The sequence below is a fragment of the Cyprinus carpio genome, chromosome B21 (genome assembly GCF_018340385.1).
Source record: "Cyprinus carpio isolate SPL01 chromosome B21, ASM1834038v1, whole genome shotgun sequence".
Lineage (NCBI taxonomy): Eukaryota > Metazoa > Chordata > Actinopteri > Cypriniformes > Cyprinidae > Cyprinus > Cyprinus carpio.
In genome coordinates, this window is record NC_056617.1 from 19,407,282 (window position 1) to 19,419,818 (window position 12,537).

At 37.8% G+C, this 12,537-nt stretch overlaps 1 protein-coding gene across 4 annotated transcripts in view; it reads right to left on the reverse strand.

Annotated features, from left to right (window-relative positions):
• Positions 1-1,207: 1,207 nt before the first annotated feature.
• The window catches only part of LOC109088379 (SH3 and PX domain-containing protein 2B-like), a 33,803-nt gene continuing 22,473 nt past the window's right edge, over positions 1,208-12,537 (reverse strand). Inside the window, exons 5-15 of one of the 4 annotated variants that reach the window (XM_042748446.1) lie at positions 12,464-12,537; positions 11,776-11,801; positions 11,527-11,562; positions 9,734-9,868; positions 8,452-8,553; positions 7,412-7,495; positions 5,788-5,905; positions 5,512-5,708; positions 4,840-4,886; positions 4,309-4,434; positions 1,208-4,195 (exon numbers count right to left, since the gene is read on the reverse strand). The exon at positions 12,464-12,537 is cut by the window's right edge and continues 18 nt beyond it. In XM_042748446.1, the coding sequence (XP_042604380.1) occupies positions 2,747-4,195; positions 4,309-4,434; positions 4,840-4,886; positions 5,512-5,708; positions 5,788-5,905; positions 7,412-7,495; positions 8,452-8,553; positions 9,734-9,868; positions 11,527-11,562; positions 11,776-11,801; positions 12,464-12,537 (2,394 nt within the window). In that variant the 3' untranslated portion in view covers positions 1,208-2,746. The remainder of the gene's footprint in view (positions 4,196-4,308; positions 4,435-4,839; positions 4,887-5,511; positions 5,709-5,787; positions 5,906-7,411; positions 7,496-8,451; positions 8,554-9,733; positions 9,869-11,526; positions 11,563-11,775; positions 11,802-12,463) is intronic. The other 3 variants (XM_042748447.1, XM_042748448.1, XM_042748449.1) reach the window with 3 other exon arrangements.

The window sequence follows — 12,537 nt, forward strand, 5'->3', positions numbered from 1 at the left end:
CATATGTAACCCAAGATGTTCCCTTCTGAGAGAACTGCGTCCTCTAGTTCCTTTGACATGCTTCGGACATAAGCTTCAGACAAAGAAGCTTCAGATGTGTTCTCCCGGCGCTCTTTTATACTGTGGTCATGCCGGGTGATGACGTCACAGGCTGACACCGGCCAATGTTATTGTCGTGTTTAGATGCATGCTTCAGACACCGGTCACGCTGAAGGCCTTCCCCATAGCATCTCCTAAAGGACGCAGTGTCTCGTTCCCTTCTCAGGGAACCATGGTTACATATGTAACCCAAGACGTTCCCTTCCGAGAGAACTGCATCCTCTAGTTCCTTTGACATGCTTCGGACATAAGCTTCAGACGAAGAAGTGGATGAAGTGTTCTCTCGGCGCTCTTTTATACTGTGGTCGCACCGCGTGATGATGTCACAGGCTGTCACAGGCAATGTTATTGTCATGTTTAGATGCATGCTTCAGACACCGGTCACGCTGAAGGCATTTCTAATAGCAACTCCTAGAGGACGCAGTGTCTCGTTCCCTTCTCAGGGAACCGCTGTTACATACATAACCTGAGACGCTTCCTTTAAATGGAACCATAACATTGTAAAAACAGTTCACTACTTTACAAAGCACATTAAATTATATTCAAGTCTTGTTACCTCCATGTAAAATTGTATCATCAAAACATCATAGAAAAATAATATGGGGAAGAAAGTTATCTTAAGACATTGGAGACTAAAGTTTAGCTCCATCATTTGATGTTACTAATTACAATATCTGATTAACTAACATTTCTAAAGACTAGAGACTGTAGTCTATATATTAATCGCTTTTATTTTAGCGTTTCATTCCCACTTGTTGATACTGCAAGAAATATATCTGTATATCATTTTGAGGAAAAACATACATCTATAAAACAAATAATTTGATCAGCTCTCCTTTATTGCTTCCTTTTAGGAAAGTGGTCTCTTGCAAGGTGAACAACATTTTGGGAAGTTTGAAACTCCTGCCTTCCGAACTTCAGTTATATTTCTTTATTTTTTGGCATTTCCATAAATTCTATAAGGAAATAAATTAACCAGAAACCTCAAGAAAGACAATTGTATAAATGGAGGACAAAAAAAAAAAAAAGTGTAATGTTGATAACTCTCACTTACAGTTTAATACCAGTATAAATGGAATTGCTCACAATAATAATAATAATAAAAACATTTTGACTATTTGAAATGTTTATTTGATTTACATTAAGACAAAGTTAAAATTCAAACTTGAAATACTAAGGACAAAACATCACAGAAATGCTTAAAAAATACAAACAAACAGGTTACCCATGTCATCTTGCCTTTGTTCCTTTTTTATCTGGTTTGAGTTTCAACATATTTTGTTGAATATTTACCCTCTTCTCTCTATTATCCTTCATATCATTATGTTTTTCTCATACTCATTGTCTTGCAAAAACTTTCCAACTTCAGAAACACCTTCCACTATCCTTTCCAAACTCAGGCACTTGCATTTGTTGTACATTATTTAACAGATGGAGTGTTTTATGAATGCATTTAATAGCAACTAGGAGCTGAGGACCATAGAGCAAAATGAGCATATTTTCAGTGCTCCTGGTATTGTCAGGTCAGACTGGGCACCTATTTAACACTGTTTTTCTGATAAATGAATGGAAAACAAAACTGTCAAAAAAGACAAGAACTATTTCAGTAACATAATAAACCACATTTTCAAATGTAGTGTTAAAAATCAACATGTTTATCAAATGTATGCTTGAAACCAGTCAAGCATGAATGTTAAAACATTTGACGATGATTGTAAAATATCTAAGCACCTTTGTCAGTGATATGAAAATACTTTGTTTGGGCAATACTGACATATAAAATAATGACGATATCCTGGCTGTTCTGAGGTATTCTGTTATTCACTAATGTATGATTGGTACTGCAAAAGGGGTTGCTTTTTAAAATCAATGTTTGCTAGAACATTAATGTGACAGAAACAACTATGAAAACTAAACTAGAAATGGGTGCCACTGTTCTGTAAACCTTAAGGCCATGTGTTTGTTTCCTGTTTCTCCTCGTTCTGCACATTCCCTTTAATCATCAGTTCTGCAGTGCAGACTTCTACGCAAAGTCTATTAAAAAAAGTGCAGACTGAAACAAAAAACAAAGTAGATAAATAAGCAACATTATTTGTAGAGTTTTTTTAGTGTTAGAACAAGAACGCAGACCAATTTTTGTAAACTAAAAGCTTCAAAATGGAAATCTAGCATTAGGAAGCTAGTTTAACAAGTACTCCAGGCTATGCCATGTAAGCTCAAGCCTGCTACTTGTATGGATTTATAGTACGTGTAATATTGAATTTCAAATCTGCTGATAGACACTGCTCAGACATCACGTTTGCATAATCTACGGCAAAAGCACAGAGCACTTTGCATATTATTTTGAGGCACAATATCATCTAGGCTGCGAAAAGTCATTTATATATTGCTAGTCACTTAAACCTTTAGCGATACATATAAGGTTTGATTAATATACGAATAGGCAAGAGCCTTGATGTTCAGTGCTAACATATGAAAGCACACATGGTTTTCCCCAAAAGGGAAAAGAGTTACAAAAAAGCAAGCAAACAAATTATTATGGTCTGTTTGAACTTGCAAAGGATGGAATGTCATTTTAAAAAAAGGTACCCATAAATAAAGGATGTTAATTAAATAAGTTTTCTTTAGGCAGCCATGTCAAGAGTACCTAAGGTTTCTTGGTCAGGTAATTGGAAGGAAACCAGCCCTCCATCACTGGCCCATCGCTCACATTTTTACAAAACCACCAGCCGCTGCTGCTTTTCTCCAGAACTTCGAAAACAGCGCCCTCTTTAAAGCCAGGCGTCTGCTCGTCTCCTTCAAAGTCCGCCACAGCTAAGAACAGCTCCTCCTTGGCCGGATCCTTGATAAGAGGTGGGAGTTTGTCTCTCGGAGGCCCTGGTTTTTCTGTCTTAATTGGGGGCTTTGGTGGCATGGGTACTTTGGCCTTGGGTTCCTCCTTCTGCTTGTCTTTTGGTTTCGTTTTGGGCGGCGGGGGTCTGATCTGAGGAGGGAAGGCCGGCTTGGCCTCTGGCAAGTCTTTTTGGGGAGCTTTGGTGTCTGTAGGACTGGCTGGCTCAGAGGTCTTCTTTGGTGGAGGAGGTCTTCTAGGTACCACAGAAGGCCTCTGGGGAGGATCTTTTGGTGCTGTTGTTGGTGGTGGGGGTTTAGTTGTTTCTGATGGGTCATGGCCGTTTTGTTGTTTATTGGGGGATTTTGACTCATCGTTTGTTCTGCCATTATTCGGGGGAGTTTCACTCTGCTGGTTGGGATCACTCGAGTTGCCGCTGAGCTCTGGAGGTTTAGATGGACGAAGCTTACTCCGAAGGTTTGTGATGTCCAGCTCATTCTTGGCCACTGGCTCTGGTTTGGCTGCAGGAGCGGGCTTTGGTCTGACCAAAGGTTTCGGCTTGAGGAACGGGGCTGGGTTGACCGAATCTGGCTTGTTTTCTTGCGAATCTGCTTTGGGTTTGGGAGGCTGCTTGGGTACATGCTTTAGGTTGAACTTTTTCACCTCCTTGGCTGAGATGTTGTGGCCACACTCCAAGCCCATCTCATTGCGCAGGTAGAGCTGCTTGTTTTTCTCCTCCTTCTTTATCTCTGGGGGTTTGTCTGGCTTGAGAGGAGCTGCTTTTGGAGTCACCAATGGGACGATGAACCCTGGGGCTGGTGGTTTGGGTGGGAGAGGTTTAGGAAGGTCTACTTTGGGTTTGTCCTCCAGTTCCAGGCTCTTGTTGATGGATTCTCTCCTTGGCGGTAAAGCTGGCTTCTCTTCAGCCGTGGGTGAGGATGGAGGAGGAGGTAAGGGCCCTGAAAAATGGGAGCTGCCTTTAACTGCATTGGGCTTCCATTCTCTCAGCTTGGAACGGGTGGAGAAATCAGAGTTGGATGAAGGTTCGTCTGGTAGAGGTTTGGACCAACTATTCTCAGAGTTGGTATTATTGCCTGAGGGATCATCAAGCATCGGTTGACCCATCTCACCAGGAACCGGGGCCAAAAAGTTAGGCCTAGAGGCATTGCTGGTTTTCTTGTATTTATCAATGAATGTGATTGGAGCCCAGCCTTCTTTATCATCGATCTGAATGTACCACCAGCCACTAGAGTTCTTCTCAATGACCTGGGATTACAAGATGCGAGGTAAATGTCGAGATGCATGTGGAATATCCAGATGTGTTTATTTGAGAATTAGTCAAAAATGAAAGCCGACGCTTTGTCTGCTGTTATACTCACTTCAACTTTCATTCCTGCCTGGAAGCTAATGCCATCTGGGATGGTCGTCTGAAAGTCAGCTATGGTGTAATACTCCTCCTCTACTTGTGGGGGCACTGGAGGTTTAGGCAGATTCACTCCTCGTGGCTAGAATAAGAGACAGGCCAAGAGTTAGGATGCCAAAATCTTGGGTGCTTCTCAATCCTAAAATCGTTGCTTCCTCGTTTCCTCGCTCCTCTATCCTCCAACCAATCAAACTCAGCCATCTTGAAAAGCATCTCAATTCTCTAAATCAGGGGTTCTCAACTCTGGCCTCAAGGTCCACTTTCCTGCAGAGTTTAGATCCAACCCTAACCAAACACACCTGAACAAGCTAATTAATGATTTCAGGATTACTAGAAAGTCACTAGCAGGAGAGTTTGATCAAGTTTGGAGCCAAACTCCACAGGAAAGTACTGGACCAAATAAAAAAAATGTGAAGCACATCCCCTTTAGAACCTTGAAGAAAGAATTAGAAATATTTGAGATGCAATTGTAAATGATCACTCTTACTATTGTAAGATCCCGGCGTGGTGGAGGTCTCTGTCGCGCTCCTGCTTCTGCAAAAGAGAAGAGGGCAGAATTTAGAGGGCCACAATCTTTTGGACTCTCTTACTCTTGGCTGTTACTGTTAGGGGTTGCCAAAGTAGATTATCTGCATATTCATTTAATGCTGGATACCTTTCCTGATGCAACCCAGCACTGAGAGTACTCTACAATCAAGCATGTAAATGGGCTTAATCAGGCCATTATATTTTTGAATGAAACAACTAGGGATGCATTAGTATTATTTTTACCTCAGCTTCACTTTGGTGCCCTGATAACTTTTTAGGGGATTATTTAGCAATAATGCAGCCTGTTTGAGTAATCTTTAGTTTATTAACCAGAGCCTAAAATTAAAACCCGCCAAGCACCAAATGAGAGTAAAAACAGTTGTTGGCGAGTGTATTAAATTGTCAATCACCAGTTTGCCAGTAACATTTTTATGAATTCCAATGCAATGTTTACGGCAATTACTGAGGAAACACTGTATCACTGCTGTTCCATAAGCGCCACCTAGTGTCAGAGAGTGAATCTGCGTTCTCATGCAGCCCTTCTGCTATGCAGCATAATTTCACAAAGCTAAAATCAGACCTTAAATAATTGCGATTTTTAAGATTACAATGAAACTATTTTTTTGCTTACTGCTCTTGCTTTCTGAAAATGGTGAAAATCGGTCACGCTGGTTCTCCTTGTTTTCCTTGTTGGCATTCTGCTGTTTGAAAGCCACATCTAGGTCATTAGTGCTGGCATGACCTGGAGCGCCAGCAGCCATCTTCTGACTGAGGATATCAGCCTTCTTCAGATAGGATGCCGGGGCCCAGCCCTCTTTTCCTTGGTACCTATGAGAGTAAAGGGGAGAATGCTCAAAGAAAAATGTCTGTCAAATATTTTTCTGAGGACATTTGCATTTGCTTTTACCTGATCTTCCACCAGCCTTCCAATCTTTTCATAAATAACACAACTAACAAAAGCAAAAAAAAAAAAAAAACATCTTGATCGCGTGCAGAGTATGGATAGATCGCAGTGTACTTTTCCTCTGAGGATAAGAAAGGGATATTTGAAAAGTTAAAAGTGCCGTTCATGAATAACATCCAACCACTACAGCCTATTTACCACTTACGTTTTCTTTAGAAAATGCACAAACATGTATACAAATACAATAGTGGAACTAAAGCTCGACAACCAGAAAGTTTCTAATTGAAAAAAAAAAAATACATTTATTTAGAAGATTCATTGAGCTTATAATGCTTTCATTGTTTTGCCAAAATATTTGAAAACATACAGTGGTAAATTTGATGTAGTTTCACATTTTTCTTCACTTTGCTTTTATTTTACAGTAATTGGCTGCTTATAATCCGCATATTCTCTTTCTGTTTTGAGTTTTCTGATGAATAGCAGATGAAGGAGGGTGGGGAGGATCTGATCAGAGACTCAAAGTATTGACAGCATAAGCACATCGGCTGGGAAGACTGATCGTTTACACATGCTACAAACAAAATCACAATCTAAACATGGCATGAGCACACCAAGTTTGATAGTTTTAATGCTGATCTCTAATCATAGATTCAGTTCTATGCCAGTTGAAAACTTTAGTTTGAACAATATATATATAATTTTTTTTATTATAATTTTTTTTTTCCATATTTCTCCACAGCTTTTCATACTTACTTCCCATCTGTGATCTCATATTTGGTTGTACTGTACAAAATGGAACAAAATAATCACAGAGTGAAACTGTGTGAATACAGGTCATTCCAATTTATTTCTGATATAATTAACATAATACTAGACTCAACAAGCTATATGATATAATGTATCAATTTGAGTTACAAAATTTTGTTGACGTTTAATATTAGGACTTAAGGAAATGGACATGCCCTAAAATGTTTGGGCAAAATAAGATTTTTTTTATTGAGTAATATTGCAATATTATTTCACGAATGTTATTAATGAAAGTTATTTTAAAGTGTTACTCAAGTCCTTTTTTGGAAACTGGGTTGAGTCATTCAGTACTGCATTGCAGCTTACAGCCCACAGAATCCCTGTGGCTCTTGATGATATATTCAGGTCTTATGAAGTGAAACAATCGACCTGTGCAAGAAACTAAACATTATTTACAACATTATAACCCAAATCACCAAGGAGCACGGTTTCACCTAAAAATCTTCTTTATTGTTCTACTTAAGAAAAGTCATCTACATCTTAAATTGGCCTGAAACAAACAGCAAATGTTCATTTTTGGGTGAACAATCCCTTTAATCTGTTTAAATTGTGATTGTGTTTGATTGTTTATAGTATACAGTACATTTACAGAGTTTTCATGACCAGTCATGCATCAGTCAACACCATATAATTCACAGAGGCATTTAATGTGCTTCGGCAGTTCCACTCGTAAACCAGAAATTAAAAGTAAAATTAAACTACAATGTTACAATTCTCTGATTCGTGCTGTGGTCAGTTCTACAAGACTTCCAGGTTGCAGCGCATGCACCGCATGCAGGGGTCACACATGCATGCGTCACAATAGAGTGATAAAGTGAACCTTGGCCAAAGCCTGTGCTGAACAGATCCCCTAAAGTACGCCGGCGACCAACGTGCCTCGGCAGTGACCAGAATCTCCGGCACACTCCAGCAGAGAGCAAGCAGACACATGTAAAACCTTCAGGTCACGACTCTTTATACTGGAAATGCTGGCCTACCAAATATCTACTCGCATTTAAAGAACTGAGAATAACTCTAACCTTCTCAACTTTCTTTCTCAGTAACATCTGAGGAAGACTGTCTTTCTAAAACCTCTGGTGAAGTGTGCAATTTTTGTGCTACTAAACAGAACTGCGAAAACAAGCTTGTTTGTACTTATGGGTGTTGTCAGGCTGTTAAAATCTGCCTGGTGTTTTCTTGTTAAGGTATTTTCCCAATTGACTTTTCGAGTCTTTATGGCTCAGCACGGTTCACCGTATATATTTTTCACCCAAAAATGTCAGATTTCTCATCATTTCTTCATATATAATGCAAGTGTACAGGACATGGGAATTAATTTTAATTTCAAGTAATTAAACTGATTTGCTGAGCTTATTAGCAGATATTTGTTCCACTTTGAATAATAAACTCACTTCATTTTGACCAGTTTCTCAGAAAACAAGACTTCTCATCTCTAGTCGTTTTGCTTTTCAAATCAATGTATCTTGATTTATTAATTTTTAGACATTTGCATTGAAAAACAAGATGCAAAAATACTCTTTGCAGTGTGATCAGAAGGTACAGTAAAAGTTATGTCCATTTTCTATTGTTTGTAAAAAGAACTATTCAATAGAAATATGTTGGAAGCTATATTTCCAAACTTTGAAGCATCGCTAATGGGAATTTCAAACAGAGAAATGTCGGGAAAATGCCACAAAACGCTTAAGACATTGTCATTCCTATAGTTTCTGGGTAGTAAACTAGAAATGAGCATTCAAAGAAATTACACACTTCACCTGTCGAGATCCCAAATCTGAATAAACAGGAGGTTTTTTTTTGTTGCAGACATTTGATTCCAGTAAGACTGATGATGAGGAACATTTGAGGACAAGCAGGATCTACCTTCTTCTGCCGGGAGTGAGAAATCATCAGGGTCATCCTGAACTTCCAGACATGTGGCTGGTACCCAACCCTGAGCGTCCTCAGTGCTGACAAACCACCAGCCTGGGAAATCAGAGAGGAGGGCGAGTAACGGTGACAGAATATTAATTTAAGGCTGAGCAACTCATTTAACAGCACTTGACTAAAGGTCTGGGCCTCATATTTTTTCCAAGGTATATATATATATAATACAAGTTGTGTAAGAATTGCTTAATATTAACTCTACTTTGGAGCTTCAAAGATACTGCACGATGCCAAGAGAGCCAACTTTTCATGAGCTGTGCTTGTCAGTGTCAAAGTGTTTGAGATGAACAATCAAATCAAAGCAGGTTTTACTGTTCAGAGGCTGCTTCAGTCGATGGCCATAAAGTGTGAGATATAAAGAAACTGAACTTAACATTTCATATATAATAGATAATGTATGATGTAATGTAAATATTAAACAACTGACAGCTACTGTATAATCAGGGATGTAAACTAACCTTTGTCTAATTTCACCTTAACTTGTAATTGTCATTATATAATGAGAGAAGAAACATTAACAGAGCTGTTTTTCTGCACATACTATGAATGAAATCAATAAACTAATAATTAGCTTTCCTGGTAACCTTCAATTAAATCACAAAATGATTAATAAAACACTATGACTTTTCACTATTTGTATGTCTGTGTTTTCATGTTTCAGTGACTTCAATGCAACTTGCATCATTTAGCCAGTAGGTGGCGACAAATGACTGTCTTTATGAGTGAGCGATTAAAAATAAAAAAGGGTAATTGCAGCTTTTCCGCTCACAATTCTGTTTTTCCTCACAACTGAGTTTATATCTCACAATTCTGACTTTATAACATGCAATTGTCTTTTTTCTCCTTATAATCGGACTCTATAACTCACAATTTATGAGTTTAAGTCTCACAATCCTAAGAAAAAAATAAAAATCGCAAGATATAATCACAACTGTGAGAAAAAAGTCAGAACTGCAAGATAGAAACTTGCAATTGTATGAAAATCAGTCTTTTTTTCCCCCCTCAGAATTGGACTTTATAACTTGCAACTTATAAATATACTTGCAGAGTATAAATCTCACAATGATAAAAACAAAAGTCAGAATAGCAAGATACAAACTTGCAACTGCAAGAAAAAAAAGTCAGAATTGCACGTTTATATCATGAAATTCTGACTGTATATGTGCCGCTGATTTAACAGGTCTGGATGAATTAATTGCATGACAGCGACGGCTCCTACCAGACTCGTTCTTCTCGATGACCTCCACCACCTGCCCCACGTACAGACTGATCTCAGAGCTCTCCTGCTTCTCGTAGTCAGTGACGGCCACGTACTGATCCAGCAGCAGCGGGTCCGCTGAGGACGAGTCTCCTCCTGCAGGGGTCCCAGCACCACCACAACAGAAGAAAGAAGCAAACGTGATCGGAAAAGATCAAAGCTGGGAAGCCCGAGGTTTTTAGTGCTGAGAGTCTCGCAAGAAACAAACCCACACCAAATCATCAACACCGCTAACATGGAACAGAGTGGAATAATTATTAATTGGCTTTCTAGACAAAAAAAAAATAAAAATGTCTTGATTATTCTGCAAAGCACATTTACTAGAGCCCAAAACAATATAATTCACGCTGCGAAGAACACCAGTGCAGTGCACGAAGATTAGTTTGGTGATTCGTACAAAATCATTGAAGCAGATCCTAACTGTGCTCCAGCTGAACTGATTTGCCCATTTCTGTGAATGATTTCATGAGGTTCTCTCGAAAACATCTTATGTGTGTATGTTTACAACTTAAAGTGATATTTCACCCAAAAAGCAAATTCTCTTACCATTTACTCACACTCATGTTGCACCAAACCCAAAGGACTTTATCCTCAAAACACAAGTGAAGATTTTTTGATGACATTTTTGATTGACAGTCCCCATGCGGCCAACACTTTGACTATTCAAAAAGTTCATAAAACATCACCAAATTAATATTCAGAAGAGCTCAAATGTGTGTATTTGCATGCATGAGCTTCTGCTACCATATTTTATGAGCACTGTGCATATGCATAAATCTGTTAATTGCGTAAAAACAATCGTGTCTCATTGAAAGACATTTTTATGAACTTTTTGAATCAGTGAAGTTTTAGTTGTGTAAACTTCAAGGAAAGGCCAGAAATCTCCCAGGTTTCATAAAAAAAAAAAAAAAAAAAAAAAAAAAAAAAAAAATATTCATTTGTGGTCCAAAGATGAAGTACTAGTCCTATACTAGTATACTACAGTATACTAGACCCAGTATATTAACTTCATATGCATGACCACTGTTTGAAATTTCTCATTTTCTGTCTCTTTTCAACATTAAGGCGAGTAAATGAAAATGCAATCTTTGTAATGTCTACTATAGACAAAATCCCCCACTTCTTCTTATTATTATTTCGAAATCATTCACAGATAAAGTGAAATTTCTACTGAATTCAACACAAAAGCTGCAGATCGTCTAACACATTTACAATTTTTAATGACTAAATAAATCACAGAGATGATAATAAAAATCTCCGAGCCCTGACGAACATTTTAATCACAAGGTTGAAGAGAGCACAGTTAATTCATAAGAGCACAGAAAACACCAGTCATGCACTACAATATAAAAAAAATGATCAAATTTGCTCCTATATATTTTGCAGTAAAATAGAATCACTACTTTGCATCTCACAAAGCATGCTGAATTATGCAAATTTGTTTTTGAATGCATTTGTGTCCATTTGGTGTACAGTAGGTGCTGCTCCCTTTTACCTTGTGAAGAAAAAGTAAGCATCGACTGCTGCTTTATTGCTAAAGCACTACTAGCATACACGGACACTTTAACTATCTCCATACATACTAGCTGCTAAACTATCTGCTAAAAGGTCCTCCAGTAAACCATCACCACCACACCGCCATGCACATCACACAGGAACGGAGCACAAAGCTTAGCCCTTGCCCACCTAAGAAACGCCCTCCAGCGGAAGGGCTCACACACACAGAGCATGGCTAAGCAAGTATCTGTTACTACCTCTCTTTAGGAAAGAAGTCGCTCGATCCACAATGCCTGATGAGGGAACATGAATGAGAGCAGGAGTGAGGGCGAAGGTGGAAAAGTTCAGGTCACAAAGGAATGAAAGCATCCACAGTAAAGGCTGCGAGCTGCATGTTGTGTAGCTCAAATGAAACATCTATGAAGTGCACGGTCAGCAGAGGGCACACTAACCAGTCAATTACAACTCTATAATCCAACTTAGGCTCACAAAGATCATCTCCTTACCGGATTTCTTTTTTCCACTGGGTTCCCTGTAAAAAAATAAATACAATTATGTCATATTTAAAAATTTAAATTAAAATAAAAAAATAAATTATAAAAAATACAAACTAAAAATATAAATTAATTCAGTATCATTTATTAACTATTATAATTTTGGTTCTTAATATTTTTTTTTTCTCATTTTAATTTGAGTTAAAGTTTCAGTATTTAGTGTAATTTCTGTTTTTTTTTTTTTCTCTCCTTTACTTTTTTTTTATTGTATATGTCTATATAGGGTTTTTTGTTCTTGTTCTTTTTTTAAGTACTTTAACTTCAAATGAAAATTAACATTTTTTGGCAACAAGCTGGAAGAATGAGTTCAATGTTTTTTATATTTCATTTCAGTTAATGTTTATTTTATTTCAAGCAAATGTTATTATAATATTGCATTTAATTATAATAATTGTTATTTTAATCACACAGAATAAATTGGTGTTTATACAAGAAATTACATTTATTTATTTATTTTTTTATTTTTTCAAAAATCCCAATTATTGATTTGTTGAGCTGTAAAGGCTAGTAGCTATTTATTTCGATTTATTTGATTCATTAATCAACCCCACAATATAAATTAAGGCTCCTTAAATTCTCTGTGTCACTTTGACTGCTTTTGAATACATACGTGCATGCATTGCATGGAGTGTAAACGTACTCTTTTGGTGGGTTCAGGTCTTCAGGACGTGTCTCAAAGAACAAACGAACCTCCTCGCACTGAGAAATATACAC